This window comes from Triticum urartu, chromosome 4A, assembly GCF_056163025.1.
Source record: "Triticum urartu cultivar PI428250 chromosome 4A, HENAU_Tu73, whole genome shotgun sequence".
Classification (NCBI taxonomy): Eukaryota; Viridiplantae; Streptophyta; class Magnoliopsida; order Poales; family Poaceae; genus Triticum; species Triticum urartu.
Genome location: NC_141876.1, coordinates 171769576 through 171793991, shown reverse-complemented (window position 1 = coordinate 171793991; position 24416 = coordinate 171769576). Strand labels below are relative to the sequence as shown.

General features: G+C 43.8%; 1 protein-coding gene across 1 annotated transcript; it reads right to left on the bottom strand.

The window, feature by feature from the left end:
• Nucleotides 1-201: 201 nt before the first annotated feature.
• Nucleotides 202-2377, bottom strand: LOC125551339 (uncharacterized). The gene is made up of 3 exons (XM_048714528.2): nt 2068-2377; nt 1147-1366; nt 202-643 (listed from the first exon to the last, which is right to left on the bottom strand). Exons 1-3 carry the CDS (start codon nt 2268-2270, stop codon nt 428-430), a joined length of 639 nt encoding a protein of 212 aa, XP_048570485.1. The 5' UTR covers nt 2271-2377; the 3' UTR covers nt 202-427.
• Between the last annotated feature and the right edge of the window lie 22039 nt (nt 2378-24416).

Here is a 24416-nt window from a genome sequence, read left to right as displayed (position 1 = left end):
GCAAAAAGCAGAGGTGCCATCTACGAACGGAGCCCCTGCCAGCCGTTCATGGTTTACATCATCCCCTGGTTGTGTGCTACTGAGATGTGTCCATCGTTTTTTTTTTTTTTTTGCAAATTCCTTCGGAATGTCATTTGCTATAGCACCATCTTCAACCATTCGTGGCCAATACCAGTTTACACCCGTTTCATACGCAGATCATCATCTGTAAAAGATAAACTGATTCTAGCAGAGTTTCTGCGCTCCTGCACATTATTAAACAGCTAGACACTCCTTGCACTCTGTACATTATTATCCCAAGTCACAACATCAGATGCAAAGTTTTCACACTACTCTTTCTTTAGCTGTAGACAGCCTAGACTATAAGCTCCTGTCACCAGCTGAGAAGAAAGGCCATTACATGGACTCATCACTTAACTTTCAACAGTCACAACTCAAGCTTGCTCGCTAGGTACCACGAGTGCATGGCCAGGCTGCCGAATGCCATGATGTTTGCCAGGGACGACAGCCCGTGGATCATCCCGAACTTCTTGTTCATCGCTGCGAGTGCAGGGTTTGTCTTTGCCAACTCGGCATTCCTTGACCGTCCCACCTCACCACCGATGCCAAGATCCTTCTCGATCTTGTGCCTCTTCATCATCATCTGCGCAAGACGAGCAAAGTTGCTACTGTGAATCAACAGCTGCATACAGCATAGGTTCTTCTGAGCTCATGGCAAGGATCCAGTCCCCCTGAACGGTTACTACTTTAAACCACACACTATAGCTGTTTCCAGCAACCAGTATGATTCACAGGCCGTATAACATATACTACACACCCACAAAAAAAACATATACTACACAACCAAGTCCGTGTCACCATGTATTATGATTCTCTGTACGAGAACAGCATCGCCTACGAGGCTGCGAAGGCCTACCATGTTTTTTTGCGGGGTAACCACCATGTTACTTTTGTTCACTACCGATGATATTATTACAAACACTAACAGAAATCCGGATGTGCCTGTGATTTCTGTACGGAACTGTTAATCCAAGACCGTGTGTCATCACAGATGTACCAATATTTTATGACATTAAACAACATATGACTATAAAATGAAACTTCACTAATCGTCGCAATTGACTAATGAGTACGTAAAGGACTGACCTCGATAGTTATGGGGGTGAAGACCAGAAGGTTGGACAGGTCAAAACCGAGGGCAGCAAGAAGGAAACCAAGCTGGTAACGCTCAACAGTTGATGCTGTCTTCCATGGGTTGAGGTATGCAAATGCTGCAACCGATATAGCTGAACACACCGATATCAACATGAAGTATGCTGGGAACATCTTCCCCTGCAGACTCCCGAACTGGTGCCTTGGCAAATGCCTTCATTATCCAGGAGATTAGATCAAAACAATATCAATTGCTTATGATTGCAGGTCTCACAACAATGAAGGCACAGAGTTCAACAATCCAGCAAACGATATAGCATTCTAAGTGCATCTAATGTATTGCTCTGACAATGCATCTTACGGATCAAGTAAACAACCCAACTTTCTTGTAAAAGCTGAATAGCGTTGGCGCTTTCAAAATTCAGATGTTCTAGTAGTAAAGGGTAACCACAGTCGTTACAGGCTTGTGGCTAATGCTTCATAGGAGATCTACATCTCTCTAGATACTGAACAATCAAATGTCTTCAGTTTACAAGCTGTGTATGTTCCTTCCGTTGGATTAAATATCTTTGGATGTTCTGCTAATAGTTTTTGTGCTAGCAAGCATGCATAAATGGATGATATTGTAAAAACATAAGTTGTAGAAGGTGAGATGAATTGCTGAGAAGGTATGGGTCCTATCTCAAAATTTGTGTTGCCTGTCCCAAAGAAATTGCATTTGAGCATAGTGGAAACCTACCAAATGCAACGGGAGGCACCCAAAACTGCCTAAATTCTGAAGCTATTTACAAATGGGGAACATGTAAGATGTAAGTACCGAGTAAACGCAATAATAATGAAGGCAATGAAAGCCTAGATGAATTCCCACACACGCGAGGCTAAGAAATTTAACTGAGACGGCGCAAACTTTTTTACTTGAACATGACGATGCCGCCGATGAAGGTGACCCAGAGCGCGGCCCCCCATGCGGTGGCGAAGCAGAGTACATGGGCCAGCCTCGCCGCCGCGACGCCGGCGGCTGGGCGGCCGGGGGCGCCGCCGAAGAGCGCGTCCGGCGCGAAGAGGACGCCCAAGGCGAGGAATGAGACCGCAGTCAGGAACCGCGCGGCCCATCCCATAATGTCTCGCCGCTTCTTCCGGCTGGCTCAACGGGCTAGGGTTTGGAGGCGCCGGAAGGAAGAGGAACGATGGACCGTCTACAGCCGACTTGGCAAATCCCGTGCCTCAAATACCCACACACGCGTTTCGGATTTATCCGCGGACATTCACCGGACACGTCTTAAATTTCTCTTCACACAATCGGACACCACAATTAGCACACATTAAATTCATACAAACTCATGCAACATGTATTATATTAGAACATGTCATCGGACAACCAAAAATTGGCATGTTTACCTATGTATACTAGCTATGAAGAAATCATCCACAACTGCCCTTACCCTTTTAGGCGCCCTTGTCGTTCTTCTCACGGAAGTAACGGTCCAAGACGCAGTACAGATCGAGTTGGATCTGCTTGTTGCCTGAGCTGTCTGACCTGGGGTTGTCCTGTTGGGGAAGGTAGCATGCAATTTCAAAAAAAAATTACGATCACGCAAGATCTATCTAGGAGATGCATAGCAACGAGAGGGGGAGAGTGTGTCCACGTACCCTGGTAGACCGAAAGCAGAAGCATTAGGTAAACGCGGTTGATGTAGTCGAACGTCTACACGATCCAACCGATCTAGTACCGAACGTTCGACACCTTCGAGTTTAGCACACGTTCAGCTCGATGACGTCCCCCGAACTCTTGATCCAGCAGAGGGTCGAGGGGGAATTCTGTCAGCATGACGGCGTGGTGACGGTGATGGTGATGTGATCCGCGCAGGACTTCGCCTAAGCACAACAACGCTATGACCGGAGGAGTAAACCATGGAGTGGGGCACCGCACATGGCTAAGAGAACAATTGATGTGCCTTTGGGGTCCCCCCACCCCCGTATATAAAGGAGAGGAGGAGGAGGCGGCCGGCCAGGAGGGGGCGCGCCAAGGGGGGAGTCCTACTATGACTCCTAGTCCTAGTAGGATTCTCCCCCTTCTTTTCCTTCTCTTGGAGGTGGAAAGGGGGAAGGAGAGGGAGTAGGAGAAGGAAGGGGGGGTGGCGCCCCCTTCCCTAAAACAATTCGGCCTCCTCCCTTGTGGGGTAGCACCAACCCCTTGTGGGCTGGTTAGCCTCCCTCCTATGGCCTATATGGCCCATATCTTCTTTCGGGGGGTTCCGGTAACCCCTCGGTACTCCGGTAAAATACCTGAAACACTCGGAATCATTTCGATGTCCGAATACTAGAATACTACCTTTCAATATATGAATCGTTACCTCTCGACCATTTTGAGACTCCTTATTATGTCCGTGATCTCATCCGGGACTCCGAACAAACTTCGGTCACCAAAACATATAACTCATAATACAAATCGTCATTGAATGTTAAGCGTGCGGACTCTACGGGTTCGAGAACTATGTAGACATAACCGAGACACATCTCCGGTCAATAACCAATAGCGAAACCTGGATGCTCATATTGGTTCCTACATATTCTACGAAGATCTTTATCGGTCAAACCGCAATAACAACATACGTTATTCCCTTTGTCATCGGTATGTTACTTGCCCGAGATTCGATCGTCGGTATCATCATACCTAGTTCAATCTCATTACCGACAAGTCTCTTTACTCGTTCCATAATACATCATCCCGCAACTAACTCATTATTCACAATGCTTGCAAGGCTTATAGTGATGTGCATTACCGAGAAGGCCTAGAGATACCTCTCCAATACTCGGAGTGACAAATCCTAATCTTAATCTATGCCAATCCAACAAACACCTTCGGAGACACCTGTAGAGCATCTTTATAATCACCCAGTTACGTTATGACGTTTGATAGCACACAAGGTGTTCCTCCGGTATTCGGGAGTTGCATAATCTCATAGTCAGATGAATATGTATAAGTCATGAAGAAAGCAATAGCAAAAAAAACTTAACTATCATTATGCTAAGCTAACGGATGGGTCTTGTCCATCACATCATTCTCTAATAATGTGATCCCGTTCATCAAATGACAACACATGTCTATGGTCAGGAAACTTAACCATCTTTGATTAACGAGCTAGTCAAGTAGAGGCATACTAGGGATACTCTATTTCGTCTATGTATTCACACATGTACTAAGTTTCTGGTTAATACAATTCTAGCATGAATAATAAACATTTATCATCATATAAGGAAATATAAATAACAACTTTATTATTGCCTCTAGGGCATATTTTCTTCAGTCTCTCACTTGCACTAGAGTCAATAATCTATATTACATAGTAATGATTCTAACACCCATGGAGTCTTGGTGCTGATCATGTTTTGCTCGTGGAAGAAGCTTAGTCAACGGGTCTGCAACATTCAGATCCGTATGTATTTTGCAAATCTCTATGTCTCCCTCCTTGACTTGATCGCGGATGGAATTGAAGCGCCTCTTGATGTGTTTGGTTCTCTTGTGAAATCTGGATTCCTTCGCTAAGGCAATTGCTCCAGTATTGTCACAAAAGATTTTTGTTGGACCCGATGCACTAGGTATTACACCTAGATCGGATATGAACTCCTTCATCTAGTCTCCTTCATTTGCTGCTTCCGAAGCAGCTATGTACTCCGCTTCACACGTAGATCCCGCCACGACGCTCTGCTTGGAACTGCACCAACTTACAGCTCCACCATTCAACATAAATACGTATCCGGTTTTTGACTTTGAGTCATCCGGATCAGTGTCAAAGCTTGCATCGACATAACCATTTACGACAAGCTCTTTGTCACCTCCATAAACGAGAAACATATCCTTAGTCCTTTTCAGGTATTTTAGGATGTTCTTGACCATTGTCCAGTGATCCACTCCTGGATTGCTTTGGTACCTCCCTGCTAAACTTATAGTAAGGCACACATCAGGTCTGGTACACAACATTGCATACATGATAGAACCTATGGCTAAGGCATAGGAATGACTTTCATTTTCTCTCTATCTTCTGCGGTGGTCGAGCATTGAGTCTGACTCAACTTCACACCTTGTAACACAGGCAAGAACCCTTTTTTTGACTGATCCATTTTGAACTTCTTCAAAACTTTATCAAGTATGTACTTTGTGAAATTCCAATTAAGCGTCTTGATCTATCTCGATAGATCTTGATGCCCAATATATAAGCAGCTTCACCGAGGTCTTTCATTGAAAAATTCTTATTCAAGTATCCTTTTATGCTATCCAAAAATTCTGTATTATTTCCAATCAACAATATGTCATCCACATATAATATTAAAAATGCTACAGAGCTCCCACTCACTTTCTTGTAAATTCAGCCTTCTCCAAAAGTCTGTATAAAACCATGTGCTTTGATCACACTATCAAAGCATATATTCCAACTCCGAGAGGCTTGCACCTGTCCATAAATGGATCGCTGGAGCTTGCACACTTTGTTAGCACCTTTAGGATTGACAAAACCTTCTGGTTGCATCGTATTCAACTCTTTTTTTTAAGAAATCCATTAAGGAATGCAGTTTTGACATCCATTTGCGAAATTTCATAATCATAAAATGCGGCAAGTGCTAACATGATTCAGACAGACTTAAGCATCGCTACTGGTGAGATGGTCTCATCGTAGCCAACTCGTTGAACTTGTCGAAAACCTTTCGCAACAAGTCGAGATTTGTAGACAGTAACATTACCATCAGCGTCAGTCTTCTTCTTGAAGATCCATTTATTCTCTATGGCTTGCCGATCATCGGAAAAGTCAACCAAAGTCCACACTTTGTTCTCATACATGGATCCCATCTCAGATTTCATGGCCTCAAGCCATTTCGTGGAATCTGGGCTCATCATCGCTTCCTCATAGTTCATAGGTTCGTCATGGTCTAGTAACATGACCTCCAGAACAGGATTACCGTACCACTCTGGTGCGGACCGTACTCTGGTTGACCTATGAGGTTCGGTAGTAACTTGATCTGAAGTTTCATGATCATCATCATTAGCTTCCTCACTAATTGGTGTAGGAATCACTAGAACTGATTTCTGTGATGAACTACTTTCCAATTCGGGAGAAGGTACAATTACCTCATCAAGTTCTACTTTCCTCCCACTCACTTCTTTCGAGAGAAACTTCTTCTCTAGAAAGGATCAATTCTTAGCAACGAATATCTTTGTAACACCCTGGATGTAACTTCCCATATTTATAACTCCGACTCTTGCCATTTTCGGCTTTATGTTATGAGATTCCCTTCGTGGTTGGGTTTTTGTCTTCGTTTTGCATTTCATATCATGTCATCATGTGCATCTCAGTTGCATACGTGTTCGTCTCATGCATCCGAGCATTTTCCCCGTTGTCTGTTTCGCAATCCAACACTCCCACATGCACCCGATGCGCCCCTTTTTGGCTCTTTTCGTGAGCGGGAGTTAAACGTTCTCGGAATGGGCCGAGATTTGTCAAGTGGCCTTGGTACACCACCGGTAGACCTCCTGTCAAATTTCGTTCCATTTGGAGGCCGTTTGATGCCCCAACGGTTAACTGGGTAACCGCAAAAGCCTCTTAGTGTTGCAGCCCAACACCCCTCCAAAACAGCCCAATTACCCATCTAAACCACCTCCATGTTCTCCATCGTCGGATCACGACCGTGTGGGCGAAAACCGCACCTCATTTAGACACTCCTACCTGCATCTACCTATAAATATGTGCCCCTCCCCGAAAATTCGCGGATCAAACCCAGCCATCTCCCCTCCGCGCTGCAGGACACGTCCGACCATCACCGGATGAAACCCGCCACCGCGCCCGCACCAGTAGGAAGCCGCCATGTGTCCTTCGCCCCGCCTCGTGCTGCCAGCCCACCAGGCACGATGCAGGCCCCAGAAGCCTGCGCGGTGCCCGCGCCTCCCCGCGCTGGTCAACGCTCGCCGGCCGCTCGCCGCGCCGCCGCTCGGCTTGCCCGCGCCGCCCGGATCCGCCGCTCGCCGTGCCGCCGCTTGGCTTGCTCGCCGGTGCCCGCGCCACCCGGATCCGCCGGCGCCGGCGACCACCGCAGCTCCGACCTCCTTCCCCTGCTCCAGTCATCTCCTTCCTCCTCTCCGGCCAAGTACGGCGACTCCCCGACGAACCTCGACGTCCGCGCCCTCAAACCCTTGATCTAGTGAGGTTGACTCCATTTTTCTCTCGAAGTCCCTGTTATTTTTATGCCTACTTCCTCATGCTACATCTCCATGCTCGGTGCTCCAAATCATGCATATGATATGTCAAAATGTTCGTATCGTTGAGATCTTCATGTTAGCAGCATTTCTATGCATGTTACTGTCCATTATGATGCCATTTTCATTGTTGCAAGAGTGCTATAAAATGTTAACTGCTGGTGCTTAGCAGAACATGGTGAATTGTCATTTTTGTTGCATTTGATGTGTGCATTCTATGAGCATGAGATCTACATGTGTTTTGAACTACATCATTCCATCTTTACATAGGTGCAAGTCTTTTTTTGGGGGTCTATGTGGTGACTAGCACAAGCATGCAAATTAGGCTTCATAATGTTGCTGTTTTCAGGGACATAGGATTTTGCTAAGTCCTTTTCCTGCTGTTATTTTGATGCCATGTAAACTTGATGCTACCATGAGATTCATGCTTATTTTGAGATACTTCAGTAAGGATTTTTTGAACATGCGGTTATGATCTATCCGTTCATGCCCCTGGTTGAAATTATGGAGTGCTCTAGCATGTCATTTTCTTGCTCTACTTTTGCTATAAAATGTTCCTAGCAGTTTGTTAACATGTTAATCAATAATTGCCATGTGTTTTGCTAGTGATCCATGCATCCTATTAACTTGATCGTGTCATGGTTAGCTTCATGAACATGTCTTATTGCTACTGGTATGCTTATACTGTCATTTAATGCTTTGTGGTGAGTGGCATGAGCTTGCAAAGTTGCTATCATGAATTTGTTTATACCATGCTCTGTTTTTCTTCTAAGTCTGAAACTGTTAATTAAACTTGCTATGTTTACATGGGTGCCATCATATATTCGGTGCCTTTTTGGCTCATGTTCAGTAAGGGACTTTTGTTCTATGCATTTTGTAGAATCATGTCATGCTTTTGTTTGCCACGATATGTTCCTGTAGCATGTTGTTTGCTTGCTCTAAACATTGCTTCCTGATGTTGTTTTTGACATGTTAGTATTTTCACTAAGTCTGTGAAGCTGATATCTTTTGCACTTTTGCCATGCTTGTTTGAACCTGTTCTGGTGTGATTTAGCCATAGCTCAGTGTTCATGCTTTGTCATGCATCTCTTGTATATCACTGCCATATGCTTTGTTGCTATGTTGGAGTGCAGTAGCTTAGTTCCTTGTTGCATTCTAAGTGCTATCATGCTGTTAATCGCAGATTTGCGTCATTCTTATGTTGCTTGTCATTTGCAAACCGTGCATCCGTTTCCGGTGATCTTTATATCGATTTCAACAGAAATCATCTCATATTTCCAGCAGCATACTTGGTTTGCCAAGTTGATGTCTTGATCATTCTTTCCCTTCCGGAGCACGCATATGCATTGTATATCATATCTTGCATATCATGCCATGTATTGCATCATGTTGCTTGTGCATTGCACTGTGATTGATTGTTGTTCCATTGCTTGTGTTCTTGCTTCGGGTAGAGACGAGAGACGAGTACGTGACCGAGGAACCTGTTGAGTACGCTAACGAGGATCAAGCTTTCGACAACTCTGAGAACTTTGCAGGCAAGATGACCATACCCTCAAAATCACTTCTATCTTTGCTTGCTAGTTGTTCGCTCTATCATTATGTCGCGCTACCTACCACTTGTTATATCATGCCTCCCATATTGCCATGTCAAGCCTCTAACCCATCTTCCTAGCAAACCGTTGTTTGGCTATGTTACCGCTTTTGCTCAGCCCCTCTTATAGCGTTGCTAGTTGCGGGTGAAGTTGAAGTTTGTTCCACGTTGGAACATGGATATATTGGGATATCATATTATCTCTTATTTAATTAATGCATCTATATACTTGGTAAAGGGTGGAAGGCTCGGCCTTTTGCCTGGTGTTTTGTTCCACTCTTGCCGCCTTAGTTTTCGTCATACCGGTGTTATATTCCTTGATTTCGCGTTCCTTACGCGATTGGGTGTTATGGGAACCCCTTGACAGTTCGCCTTGAATAAAACTCCTCCAGCAAGGCCCTACCTTGGTTTTAAAATTTGCCACCTAAGCCTTTTCCCTTGGGTTCCGCGGACTCAAGGGTCATCTTTATTTTAAACCCCCGGGCTAGTGCTCCTCTGAGTGTTGGTCCTAAACAAAGCCACTTGTGGTGCCGCCCTAGGCAACTTGGGGTATCTTCGGTTGCCGTACGTAGTGTTCATCCGGTGTGCCCTGAGAACGAGATACGTGCGACTCCTATCGGGATTTGTCGGCACATCGGGCGGCTTTGCTGGTCTTGTTTTACCATTGTCGAAATGTCTTGTAACCGGGATTCCGAGATTGATCGGGTCTTTCCGGGAGAAGGAATATCCTTCGTTGACCGTGAGAGGTTGTGATGGGCTAAGTTGGGACACCCCTGCAGGGTATAAACTTTCGAGAGCCGTGCCTGCGGTTATGTGGCAGATGAGAATTTGTTAATATCCGGTTGTAGAGAAATTGACACTTGACTTAATTAAAATGAATCAACCATGTGTGTAGCCGTGATGGTCTCTTTTCGGCGGAGTCTGGGAAGTGAACACGGTCTTGTGTTATGCTTGAACATAAGTAGCTTCAGGGTCACTTCTTGATCACTTCTAGCTTCTCGACCGTTGCGTTGATTCTCTTCTCGCTCTTATTTGCGTATCTTAGCCACCATATATGCTTAGTGCTTGATGCAGCTCCACCTCACTACCTTCTCCTACCCATAAGCTTAAATAGTCTTGATCTCGCTGGTGTGAGATTGCTGAGTCCTCGTGACTCACGGATACTTCCAAACAGTTGCAGGTGCCGAGGATACCAGTCCAGGTGATGCTACCGAACTCAAGTGGGAGTTCGACGAGGATCTGGGTCGTTACTACGTTTCTTTTCCTGATGATCAGTAGTGGAGCCCAGTTGGGACGATCGGGGATCTACCATTTGGGGTTTATCTTCCTTTTCTGTTGGATTTGGCCGTAGTCGGTCTTTGAGTGTATTTGGATGATGTATAAATTATTTATGTATTGTGTGAAGTGGCGATTGTAAGCCAACTCTTTATCCCTTTCTTATTCAGTACATGGGATTGTGTGAAGATTACCCCTCTTGCGACAAAACTACCATGCGGCTATGCCTCTAAGTCGTGCCCCAACACGTGGGAGATATAGCCACATTGTGGGTGTTACAATCTTGCCTTCGGATCTGTGATAGAAGGTGTACCCAATAGTTTCCTTTGGGTATCCTATGAAGACGCATTTCTCCGATTTGGGTTCGAGCTTATCAGGTTGAAGCTTTTTCACATAAGCATCGCAAACCCAAACTTTAAGAAATGACAACTTAGGTTTCTTGCCAAACCACAGTTCATATGGTGTTGTCTCAATGGATTTAGATGGTTCCCTATTTAATGTGAATGCAACTGTCTCAAAAGCATAACCTCAAAACGATAGTGGTAAATCGGTAAGAGACATCATAGATTTCACCATATCTAATAAAGTACGGTTACGACGTTCGGACACACCATCACGCTGTGGTGTTCCAGGTGGCGTGAGTTGCAAAACTATTCCACATTCTTTCAAATGAAGACCAAACTCGTAACTCAAATATTCGCCTCCACGATCAGATCATAGAAACTTTATTTTCTTGTTCCGTTGATTTTCCACTTCACTCTGAAATTCTTTGAACTTTTCAAATGTTTCAGACTTATGTTTCATTAAGTAGATATACCCATATCTTCTCAAATCCTCTGTGAAGGTCAGAAAATAACGATCCTGAAAGTGCAACTATCCCTGGGTGGTTTTGGTAATTCCTAACAACATACAACTCATTGAACTAATGCTTTTTCATGATGATCATTTCAGAAAGTTCAATGATTGGCATGGCATGGACTAGGAATGTGGACCCCTCAAAATGCTAAGGACACATATTGGCTCAAGCTCAAGACTCTACATTTTCATTTTAGTGATCCAAGATCACATTGAGTCCATAGGAAAAGCCAATACTATTAAAAGGGGATGAGGTGTTGCTTAATGGCTTGCTTGCTCAAAATGCTTAGTGATATGCTCCAAAGCCCTCAACCACTTTCTCATATCCACATATGTCCTAAACCTAAAGTCATACTCGGCCCCACCGATTTGCTCTATCCGGAGCCACCGAGTTCATTTGACATAGCCATAGCCAGAAACCCTAATAAGTTCGGTCTCACTGATAGGGATCTCAGTCTCACCGATATGGGATTGCAAACTCTCTATTTCCCTTCATAACGTTTCGGTCTAACCGAGATGAGCGATCGGTCCCACCGAGTTCGCAATGCAATCTCTCTATTTCCCTTTCGTAACGTTTCGGTCTCACCAAAATGAGCGATCGGTCCCACCGAGTTTGCATGACTAACTCTCTATTTGCCTATTACAGAAATCGGTCTCACTGAGTTTATGTGACCGGTCTCACCGAGTTTATGTGATCGGTCTCACCGAGATTACATTATGCCCTAACCCTAATGAAATCAGCCCCACCGAGTTGTCATGTTGGTCCCTCCGAAATCCTAATGTTCACATTTTGAACTAAATCGGTCTGACCAGGTTTGAGTATTCGGTCCCACCGAGTTTGGTAAATTGTGTGTAACGGTTAGATTTTGTGTGGAGGCTATATATACCCTTCAACCCTTCCTCCATTTGTGAAGAGAGCCATCAGAACGTGCCTACACTTCTAGCATTCATTTTCTGAGAGAGAACCGCCTACTCATGTCTTGAGACCAAGATATTGCAATCCAACCACAAGAATCTTGATCTCTAGCCTTCCCCAAGTTGCTTTCCACTCAAATCATCTTTCCACCAAATCCAAATCAGTGAGATAGAGTTGAGTGTTGGGGAGACTATCATTTGAAGCACAAGAGCAAGGAGTTCATCATCAACACACCATCTATTACCTTTTGGAGAGTGGTGTCTGCTACCTCTTGAGCATGCATTGGTTTTCCCTTGAAGAGGAAAGGGTGATGCAGCAAAGTAGCGTAAGTACTTCCCTCAGTTTTTGAGAACCAAGGCATCAATCCAGTAGGATACTACACGCAAGTCGCCAAGTACCTGCACAAACAATCAAGAACCTCGCAACCAACGTGATAAAGGGGTTGTTAATCCCTTCACGGTCACTTGCAAAAGTGACATCTGATAAAGATAATAAGATAATTTTTTTGGTATTTTTGATGTTGTAGGATCGAAAGTATGTCTAGAGGGGGGGGGGTGATTAGACTACTTGACCAAATAAAAATATAGCCTTTTCCCAATTTTAGTTCTTGGCAGATTTTAGCAACATAGCACAAGTCAAGCAATCAACCTACACATGCAATTCTAAGAGTATAGCAGCGAAATTTAAAACAATTGCATATGAAGGTAAAGGGATGAGTTTGAGGGAGCAAACGCAATGTTGACACGGAGATTTTTCTTATCCGTGGTTCCGATAGGTGGTGCTATCGTACATCCATGTTGATGGAGACTTCAACCCACGAAGGGTAACGGTTGTGCGAGTCCATGGAGGGCTCCACCCATGAAGGGTCCACGAAGGGTAACGGTTGTGCGAGTCCATGGAGGGCTCCACCCATGAAGGGTCCACGAAGAAGCAACCTTGTCTATCCCACCATGGCCGTCGCCCACGAAGGACTTGCCTCACTAGGGTAGATCTTCACGAAGTAGGCAATCTCCTTGCCCTTACAAACTCCTTGGTTCAACTCCACAATCTTGTCGGAGGCTCCCAAGTGACACCTAGCCAATCTAGGAGACACCACTCTCCAAGAAATAACAAATGGTGTGTTGATGATGAACTCCTTGCTCTTGTGCTTCAAATGATAGTCTCCACAACACTCAACTCTCTCTCTCATAGGATTGGATTTGGTAGAAAGAAGATTTGAGTGGAAAGCAACTTGGGGAAGGCTAGAGATCAAGATTTATGTGGTTGGAATGGAATATCTTGACCTCAACACAAGTGTAGGTGGTTCTCTCTCAGAAAATATGTATTGGAAGTGTAGGCATGTTCTGATGGCTCTCTTCACGAATGAAGAGTGGGTGGAGGGGTATAAATAGCCTCCACACAAAATCTAACCGTTACACACAAATCACCCAAACTCGGTGGGACCGAATCATGAAACTCGGTCAGACTGATTTAGTTCAAAATGTGAACGTTAGGATTCTCGGTGGACCGACATGTCAACTCGGTGGGACTGATTTCGTTAGGGTTAGGGCATAACGTAATCTCGGTGAGACCGATTACACAAAGTCGGTGAGACCGATTTTGGTAATGGACTAACAGAGAGTTGGTCAGGCAAACTCGGTGGAACTGATTCGCTCATCTTGGTTGGACTGAAGTGTCACGAAAGGGAAACAGAGAGTTTACATTGCAATCTCGGTGGGACCGATCGCTCATCTCGGTTTGACCGAAACGTTATGAAGGGAAACAGAGAGATTACAATCCCATCTCGGTGAGACCGAGATCCCTATCGGTGAGACCGAAAAGATTAGGGTTTCTGGCAGTGGCTATGTCAACTGAACTCGGTGGCGCCAGATAGAAAATTTTGGTGGGGCCGAGTTTGACTTTTGGTTTGGGATATATGTGGATATGAGAAAGTAGTGAAGGGTTTCGGAGCATATCACTAAGCATTTTGAGCAAGCACCTCATTAAGCAACACCTCATCCCTTCTTAATACTATTGGCTTTTCCTATAGACTCAATGTGATCTTGGATCACTAAAATATAAAATGTAGAGTCTTGTGCTTTGAGCTTGAGCCAATCTCTTATCCTTAGCATTTTGACGGGTCCACTTTCTAATCCATGCCATGCCAACCATTGAGCTTTCCTGAAATATTCATCTTGGAATAGCATTAGCTCAATGAGCTATATGTTGTTAGGAATTACCAAAACCACCCAGGGATAGTTGCACTTTCAATCTCCCCCTTTTTGGTAATTCATGACAACATATAGATCAAAGCTTAGACAAATGATAAATAAGATTGAAAAGACATCGTCGCTTTGAGAAGTATGTGATAAGCAAGAGCTCCCCCTAGATTTGTGCATTATTTAAAATTTGCTTTTGAATGCAAATGCACAATCGATTAGGATCATGGGTTACTCTTCCATGTCACATACATCTTGGTGGAGCGCTCAAAATGATAGAGATTAAAAGCATGCACTCATCACCAAGCAAGTGAATGATCATATAAGGAATGTAAAGGATAGCATCATTCAACCAAACATTAATGTAGCATATGATCAACCACATGATCAACAAGTATCTCACAAGGACATAAAGTATCTCACACAAGCACTCAATAAAGTTTCAAACAAACCAAATAAGCAAGAGAGATAAAAACCAACACACACTCTCTCTCGAAGCCTATGATCTATACATTTTTCTCCCCTTTGGCAACAAGTTACCAAAAAGTTCAAAAATTCATAGTGCTAAGCGACTCTCTGGCTTGATCTTCGGGAGGTGGTGTAGAGAGAACTCCAAGGACGAAGGCTTTCGTTGAAGTAGTTGGAGCTGATGGAGTGGGTGATGGAGGTGGCACTGGAGCTGTGGCTGCGAGTGCTGACACTAAAGCTCGAGTATCTATCACATGCACTGCAGCAGACCTTGGACCTCGTGGCACTCTCTTGAAAGCATCAGTAGTGGACTTGCCCTTCTTCTCCTCTGCTTCCTCCTGTAGCTGCTCAACTGCAGTTTGGATCTCAGTTACCTTGACATCCAGATCATAGAACTTCTGCTCAACAATTCTCTCCAAGCTCTGCTAGTTCTTGGTCAGGGTGGCCAAGCCCTTCTCAATCCTCAGGGTGGATTGGATCAGATATCTAAGCTGGTCTTGCTTGTTCTTCAAGAATACCCGAGATTCCTCCTCTGTTGTTGGCATCTTTGCAGCCTTCTCCGCCTTAGCCTTCTCTCTCTTTTCATGTGCTTGAGCTGAAGATGGTTCATTTTCATCCATCAGCACGGTGTTGTCTTCAAAATCAGGGTATATGGGAAGGTGCTCCTTATCCAAAAGATATGTGCTTGTGCCCATCTTTGAGTTAATGAGCTCTTGAATTTGTGGGGCATACCCACAACTTCTCTTTTGGTCAGCAGCAGTCCTCTTGATTGTCTCAACAATCAAACTCATGACCTTGAACTTCTGTGGGACATCAAATATGTGCAGTAAGTTGATGGAATGTCCTCTGATCATCTTGTGATCACCTGACTTGGGTAGCAGTGTGTGCCTTAATATCCAGTTGATGGTAGGTAGACCAGACAACAAGTAGTGGACAGATCCAAACTTGTTTGTATCCAAAGCAGCATCTGGGATCTCCTTGTACATGTTGGCCATTGTGTTGTGGTCTTTCTTCTTCTCAGCATATACATCCAAGTCATCCTCACTTTCTTTTGAGGCATTGATCAACTAAGCCCATTCATCAACAGATGACTGGTACCTGGTACCCTTAGACATCCAAACAATCTTCCCATCTGGATAGAAATGGGCAGTGGAGTATAACTGCATGATCAGCTCATCATTCCACTTGGTGAGCTTTTGTGCGGCGAATTCATCAACTCCACATGCCTTAAAACTGTCATACACTCCAGGATAGTGATCTTCATTCTTCTGGATGTACTCCCGGTCTACCCATCTCATATCACACACAAATGGGCTTCTTTTCAAGCAACACTGTCTCATAGAACTCCTGCTGTTCCTTAGTGTGAAACCCGTAGTCCACAGCAGTTCTTCTCCTGATAGCATATGGATCAGACTCTCTCCATAGTCTCAATCCTGCATCCTTCCTGATTTTCATGTTTTCTGCAACTGGATGTGCATTATTGTGGTCAGGGATCTTGGGTTTCAACTTCCTTAGCACTTGAGTTTCATCTTCTTCAACATCTTCAGGCACTGGGGCCTTGTTCTTTTCCTTAGCAGAAATGTTTTTAGTGCTTCTCTTGGGCTTCTGAGCTGGAGCAGCTGCCTTGGGAGCAGCTTTGGGCTTAGATGGAGCAGCCCCTGATCTGATTGCATATCCCATGAGCTTTTGAGATTTGGGTGCTGGTGCAGCATCCTCTTCCTCTTCATCATTATCTCTCATAATTGATGATCTGCCAAGCACTCTGGCAGTGGTCTTCTTGACCCTTTCCTTCCTTTTCTTGCCTTCTCCAACTGCCTCTTCATATAGCTTGGAGGTTTCAGCAGTGGATGCTCTGGCCTTAGACATGGGGACTCTCTTTGCTTGTGCCTTCTTATGCATCCCTGGCTTGACTAGCTGAGCCATACTCCTTTTTCAGCACCTTTTTCTTGGAGCCGACTTCTTCCTCAACAGCCACATAATCCTCATCCTCTGAATCCGAGGTCTTCTTCTTTCTTGTTCTGGTGGTTTCCTTTGGCAAGTTACTTGGTGTGCTCCTGCTGCCATCATCAGATGAACTGGAGGGACTAGTGCCCGCACTCAGTTGAACCTGCTCCTCAGACTTGTTCTGGCTATCACTTTGGTCAGACATTGTGCAGGCAAATTGTCAGCAGACCCTGTGAATAGATTATAGATGAGGTAGAGTAGATGAGCATCACAAAGTACATGAGTTTTGCAAAACAATTGACTCAAAAACTTAGTTTTAGTTCTTCACATAAAGCATTCCGGATCTACCGATTTGTAAACTCGGTGATACCGAAGCAGTTTTTGGAACCTAAACTAGTGAACTCGGTCAGACCGAGTCACAGTTCGGTGGCACCAGGACCGCTAGGGTTTCACAGAGAATTGAACTCGGTCACATGGATTTGCAATTTTCGGTCAGACCGAAAATGCGTGTGCTCTGGCCTAAGCCAAAATCGGTGAGACCGATTTCTACAACTCGGTTGGTCCGAGATGAATTTAGCGGAGACCTAACGCTAAAATTTCAAATCAAAACTAATCTAGGGGATGTTTTCGCTGGACAGGATGATTTCAATCGTGGCAAAGATCATGGCAAAGCAATGTGCTAAGAATCGGAGTTAAGGATTAGCACAATGATCAAGTTCGTACCCTAGTTCGGCGACGAACTTGCTACGGCGGCAACAACGGTGAAGATTTCTGTTGACGGCGGCGGAGACCAGCGGCGGGAGGTTGCTGGTGACGAGAGGACGATCCAGAGACCCGAGGAGGCAGAGTAGGTTATGCGCGGGCGAGGAGGTTCGGAAAATTTTCCAAATTTTGGCCCATCGGTATATATAACCTGACCCTGTCGGTGTGACCGAGTGGAATGACTCGGTGGCACCAAGATGCAAAAGTGCAAGCAGTTACTACAACTCGGTGTGACCAAAAGGCTCTAATCAGTTGCACCGAGATTGAAAACCCTAGATCAACTTAGTGACTCGGTAGGACCGAAAAGGATGAATCGGTCAGACCGAGATGCACAAAGAGGTTTTGGAGGTTTAAGTCTATGACGAATCGGGAACTCCGAGTGCTCCTCATACAGAGTGGTTCGAATCTGACTTGATCAAACTTTGTGATGTAGCATGAATAGAGTTTGAGACGAGGAAAGCATAGATAGCTAGAGAGAGTTCTTAGGCATTCTTGTCCATCCATTTGGCAAAAGAGAAAAAGGCCAAACAATCAAAGCAACAAATGGATGTCCTCGAATGGGTAAAGTATGCAACCAACATGCTCACACAATAATATGGCAAATGAGATATGTGACAAAGCATGCACAAACACTCTAGCATCTATCAAGCAATTTGGCGATGACTAGGTCATCTATATATGAGTATATTAACTTAGGATTCAAATGAGAACATTTGATCATAGGTCATACTCATCGTTTAAGCACAAGTGGGGTTACCACTTTTACATAAAGCATTGTTGTGTTCACACCATTAGAGTTGCTTTAGCTCAATTGGTTAGAGTAAAGCTCCCCGTAGATATGATATCCCCCCTAAGAGGGATGAACTAACCTTGGGTTTTGTCAATGATGACTTCATGTAGGTGTTGAAGATGTAGATGCTCAATGTTGATGTAGATCATTTGGAGCAATCCTTTGGAGTGAGTTGCACTTTCAATACCTACATGGGTTAGTCCCACAAGGAACAAACAAGGATATCCATAGACATAGAGTGATGCATACACAAGATGATGTCCATTAAAGCATTAGGTTACCTTGTCCCTTGTCTTACCAACAAGAGGGTTTGTGACTCCTTGAACTAGTGTAAGATATGGAAGTTGTTTGCAATTGTCCTTGCCAAAATGATAAGAGTGAAGTATGTTGGCGGAGTCACCCTCAAGAACTCTCTAGTTCTTCTTCTTCTAGATCCACACCATCTTGATGGGAATCCTTGGAGTTGTAGTTGTACTTGATGAAGTAGAATTTGATGTGGTCTTGGGAACCCACTTAACCAAGGCCTTGGGTGCTTCTTCAAATGCATCAATCTCCTCTTGAAGCTTGTCCTTGCCTTTTTGCTTTTGGTCTTGTGGTGGAAGATCATCTTGAGCTTGTGTCCCTTTGAAAGAAGTAGGATCATACTTCTCTTGTTGAGGAACAAACTTCGTCTTGGGGTATTGATCTTCTTCCCACTCAACTCCATTGGCATTGAACTTTCGTTCAAAATGAACACCTTGGTTCTTCCGGTGTCTTCCTTGCTTGCGTACAATTTCCTCAAATTGCTTACTCCCGGCAAGGCTCTTGTAAACACCTTTCTCTATAATTCCCTTCAATAAGTTATTTTCTTGCTCAAGTGTAACTTGGCTAAGAGAATCATTAGTGGAATCAAGAGAACTAATAGAAGCAACAATATTGGATTTAGCATGATTGTTGTTACTACTAGATGAAGAATCTTTCTTGCTCTTATTGCTAGATTTAACTTGTGGCATGTAAGTAGACAAGAGTAAACGCTTGGCAATGTAAGAAGAACTTTTCTTGCGAAGATCATCATTGACTGCCTTTAAAAACTCATGCTCTTACTCAAGGTTGAGCTTTTCAAAGCATAGCTTGTCATGAGTCTTTAAAAGTTCTTGATGATTTTCCAAGGTAGTTTCATGAGCTAACTTAAACGTGTTTAGTTCTTTAGTTAGACGCTCAATCTCCTTCTTATCATCATCATTCGTTTTATCTTGATTAGCATGATTAATTGATGTTTCATCATAGTTTTCATCACTAGAGTTGTCAACAAGTAAATCATCATCACCTAGCAAATCATCTTCATCACTATTGAAATCAACATACTCGGGATGTGTTACCTTTGGACCTTTGGCCATGAAGCACCTTCCAATTCCTTCATTTGGTGAGTCAAATATGTCATAGGAATTGGTTGACACAAGTGCTAGACCGGCAACACCTTCATCTTGAGTATATTCAGAGTCGGAGTGATAACTTCTTTCGAAGTGATTGTCAGAGTCGGAGCCGGATACCCATTCACCAACATGAGCTTCATGTCTTCTTTTTGTGTAGCTCCTTGATGACTTTTCATTCCTTTCCAAATCCTTGCTTCTCTGAGAGGGTTTTCGTTCATAATGATCATCTCTACTCCTCCTTTCTCTTGGTGGTGATTCTTCTCTTCTCCTTCTTCTTTTGGGAGAATCTTCTCTTATTTTGTAGGGAGCCGTACACTCATTGGAGTAGTGTCCGGGTCTTCCACAATTGTAGCAATTACGCTCACGACTAGAAGATCTTTTGTCATTGTAGGACCTTGACTTGGAACTTCTTTCTTTGATTCTACTCTTGTAGAACTTGTTGAAGTTCTTTACCATTAGGCTCAATTCTTCATTGAAGGTTTGTTTCTCGCTTGATGATGTGGGAGCATCACATGAGGCTTTGTAAGCACCACTTGACTTGTTGTGATGCTCTTCCTTATACTTGAGTGACATCTCATGAGCAACAATTCTTCCAATGACTTCTGTTGGCTTGAGATATTTGTAATTGGGCATCATTTGGATCAATGTGCACACGTTATCATATTTTCCATCCAAGGCTCTTAGGATCTTCTTGATGATGAATTTTTCGGTCATCTCTTCACTTTCTAAGCCGACAATCTCATTTGTGATGAGAGCAAGCCTAGAATACATTTCAGCGACACCTTCACCATCCTTCATTTTGAACTTGTCAAGTTGACTTTGAAGCACATCCAATTTGGATTCCTTGACGGAGTCAGTACCTTCTTGCATATCAATCAAAGTATCCCAAATTTCCTTTGCATTCTCAAGACGGCTGATTTTGTTGAATTCTTCGGGGCACAATCCGTTGAAGAGAATATCACAAGCTTGAGCATTGTATTGTAGCATCTTCAACTCTTCCGCGGTAGCTTCACGATTTGGTTCTCTCCCATCAAAGCATTCACCTTGCAAGCCAATACACACAATAGCCCAAACGGCAGGGTTATGTCCAAGAATATGCATTTTCATCTTATGCTTCAAACTAGCAAAATTTGTACCATGAAAGTAAGGACCTCTACGGTGGTAATTTCCCTCGCTAGACGCCATACTCTCCTAGGTTGTGAAACCAAGGCTATGACAACCAAAAGATATGGAAATCAAAGAATGGAGATCAAAGCTCTGATACCACTTGTAGGATCAAAAGTATGTCTAGAGGGGGGGGGGGGGGTGATTAGACTACTTGACCAAATAAAAATCTAGCCTTTTCCCAATTTTAGTTCTTGGCAGATTTCACCAACATAGCACAAGTCAAGCAATCAACCTACACATGCAATTCTAAGAGTATAGCAGCGGAATGTAAAACAATTGCATATGAAGGTAAAGGGATGAGTTTGAGGGACCAAACGCAATGTGACACGGAGATTTTTTTATCTATGGTTCCGATAGGTGGTGCTATCGTACATCCACGTTGATGGAGACTTCAACCCACGAAGGGTAATGGTTGCGCGAGTCCACGGAGGGCTCCACCCATGAAGGGTCCATGAAGAAGCAACCTTGTCTATCCCATCATGGCCGTCACCCACGAAGGACTTGCCTCACTAGGGTAGATCTTCACGAAGTAGGCGATCTCCTTGCCCTTAAAAACTCCTTGGTTCAACTCCACAATCTTGTCGGAGGCTCCCAAGTGACACCTAGCCAATCTAGGAGACACCACTCTCCAAGAAGTAACAAATGGTGTGTTGATGATGAACTCCTTGCTCTTGTGCTTCAAATGATAGTCTCCCCAACACTCAACTCTCTCTCATAGGATTGGATTTGGTATAAAGAAGATTTGAGTGGAAAGCAACTTGGGGAAGGTTAGAGATCAAGATTTATGTGGTTGGAATGGAATATCTTGACCTCAACACAAGTGTAGGTGGTTCTCTCTCAGAAAATATGTATTGGAAGTGTAGGCATATTTTGATGGCTCTCTCCACGAATGAAGAGTGGGTGGAGGGGTATAAATATCCTCCACACAAAATCTAACCGTTACACACAAATCAGCAAACTCGATGGGACCGAATCATGAAACTCGATCAGACCGATTTAGTTCAAAATGTGAATGTTAGGATTCTCGGTGGGACCGATTTTGTTAGGATTAGGGCATAACGTAATCTCGGTGAGACCGATTACACAAACTCGGTGAGAACAATTTTGGTAATGGACTAATAGAGAGTTGGTGAGGCAAACTTGGTGGAACCGATTCGCTCATCTCGGTTGGACCGAAGTGTTACGAAAGGGAAACAGAGAGTTTACATTGCAATCTCGGTGGGACCGATCGCTCATCTCGGTTTCACTGAAACGTTACGGAGGGAAACAGAGAGATTACAATCCCATCTCGGTGAGACTGAGATCCCTATCAGTGACACCGAAAATATTAGGGTTTATGGCAGTGGCTATGTCAACTGAACTCGGTGGCGCCGGATAGAAAATTTCGGTGGGGCCGACTTTGACTTTTGGCTTGGGATATATGTGGATATGAGAAAGTAGTGAAGGGTATTGGAGCATATCACTAAGCATTTTGAGCAAGCACCTCATTAAGCAACACCTCATCCCTTCTTAATACTATTGGCTTTTCCTATAGACTCAATGTGATCTTGGATCACTAAAATAGAAAATGTAGAGTCTTGTGCTTTGAGCTTGAGCCGATCTCTTATCCTTAGCATTTTGAAGGGTCCACTTTGTAATCCATGCCATGCCAACCATTGAGCTTTCCTAAAATATTCATCTTGGAATAGCATTAGCTCAATGAGCTATAAGTTGTTAGGAATTACCAAAACCACCCAAGGATAGTTGCACTTTCAGTTGTATAGATTGAAAAGTAAAGACTGCAAAATAAAATAAATAGTAAACTAGAATTGTAGATCGGAAACTTATATGATATAAAATAGACCCAAGGGCCATAGGTTTCACTAGTGGCTTCTCTCATGATAACATGTATTACGGTGGGTGAACAAATTACTGCCGAGCAATTGATAGAAGAGCGCATAGTTATGAGAATATCTAGTCATGCTTATGAAATATAGGCATCACATCTGTGTTAAGTAGACCAAAACGATTCTGCATCTACTACTATTACTCCACACATTGACCGCTATCCAGCATGCATCTAGAGTATTAAGTTCATAAGAACAGAGTAATGCTTTAGGCAAGATCACATGATGTAGAGGGATAAACTCAAGCAATATGATATAAACCCCATCTTTTTATCCTCGATGGCAACAATACAATACATGCCTTGCTGCCCCTACTGTCACCGGAAAGGACACCGCAAGATTGAACCCAAAGCTAAGCACTTCTCCCATTGCAAGAAAGATCAATCTAGTAGGCCAAACTAAACCGATAATTCGAAGAGACTTGCAAAGATATCAAATCATGCATATAAGAATTCAGAGAAGAACCAAATATTGTTCATAGATAAACTTGATCATAAATCCACAATTCATCGGATCTCGGCAAACACACCGCAAAAGAATATTACATCGAATAGATCTCCAAGAACATGAAGGAGAACTTTGTATTGAAGATCAGAGAGAGAGAAGAAGCAATCTAGCTAATAACTATGGACCCGAAGGTCTGTGGTAAACTACTCACACATCATCGTAGAGGCTATGGTGTTGATGTAGAAGCCCTCCGTGATCGATTCCCCCTCCGGCAGATCGCCGGAAAAGGTCCCCAGATGGGATCTCATGGGTACAGAAGGTTGCGGCGGTGGAAAAGTGGTTTCGTGCCTCCCCTGGATGTTTTATAGGGTATAAGAGTATATATAGGCGAAAGAAGTACGTCGGTGGAGCTACGAGGGGCCCACGAGGGGGGCGCCCTCCTACCTCATGGCTGCCTCATCGCATCTCTGACTTCCACTCCAAGTCTCCTGGATTGCGTTTGTTGCAAGAAAGATCCTCGTGATGGTTTCGTTCCGTTTGGATTCCGTTTGATATTCCTTTTCTGTGAAACACTGAAATAGGCAAAAAATAGAAACTGGCACTGGGCCTCCGGTTAATAGGTTAGTGTAAGTGCATCTTGTGTCCCTTAGTGATTTTGGTGTATTGAAGACTTATAGGTTAAGACTCTGATGCGTTTGTGAGTATACGCAGGTCTATAAGTCTATGAGGAGTTTGATATTTACAGAGAAAGTCAACCCCTAATAATGAAGTTCTTCCTCTGAAGACTTTGGATTCCTGAAGACTTTGAAAGTGAAGAAATTGTTGTAATCCTGAAGACTTGGTATTCATTCGAGGAACATGAAGCATGAAGAATTTTGTTTTCGTAGTTTCATTTTCTCTTTCTTGAGTCATAGGAAACACCGTACTGTTAAAGGGGCTTGAGGAAATACTAAGGAAAAATTTCCAAGTGATGCTCAACTCAAAATCCTACACCTACCAATCCCTTTGAGTGAAGCCATTGGAAATCTCATACAGCTCAGCCAATTTCTTCAGTGAAAGAGACGAAGTTCTTCTGGTCTCTGAGGAATTTTTCTGACTGAGGAGTTAGGAATTCGCTAGTGCGGATTGCCTACACAGTGAGGAACATGATAGCCCTGAGGAATCTGATACTCAAAATTCCGACCGTTGCTGTGATATGCGCCAGCTGTCCCAAAATATCTACCCGCCTAACGGTCATATCATTGAAGGGCATTTATGTCTTATCATGTCGGGCTGCTCCCTAGGCTATAAATAGCCGCCCCCCTACAAC

Bases quoted from the DNA above. Each gene is read 5' to 3' on its own strand.
- LOC125551339 (XM_048714528.2), bottom strand. From the start codon at position 2,270: ATGGGATGGGCCGCGCGGTTCCTGACTGCGGTCTCATTCCTCGCCTTG. The intron at 1,367-2,067 runs GTAAAAAAGTTT...TGGATAATGAAG, and splicing joins GGCGGCATCGTCATGTTCAA to GCATTTGCCAAGGCACCAGT. The intron at 644-1,146 runs GTCAGTCCTTTA...CGTCTTGCGCAG, and splicing joins TCACCCCCATAACTATCGAG to ATGATGATGAAGAGGCACAA.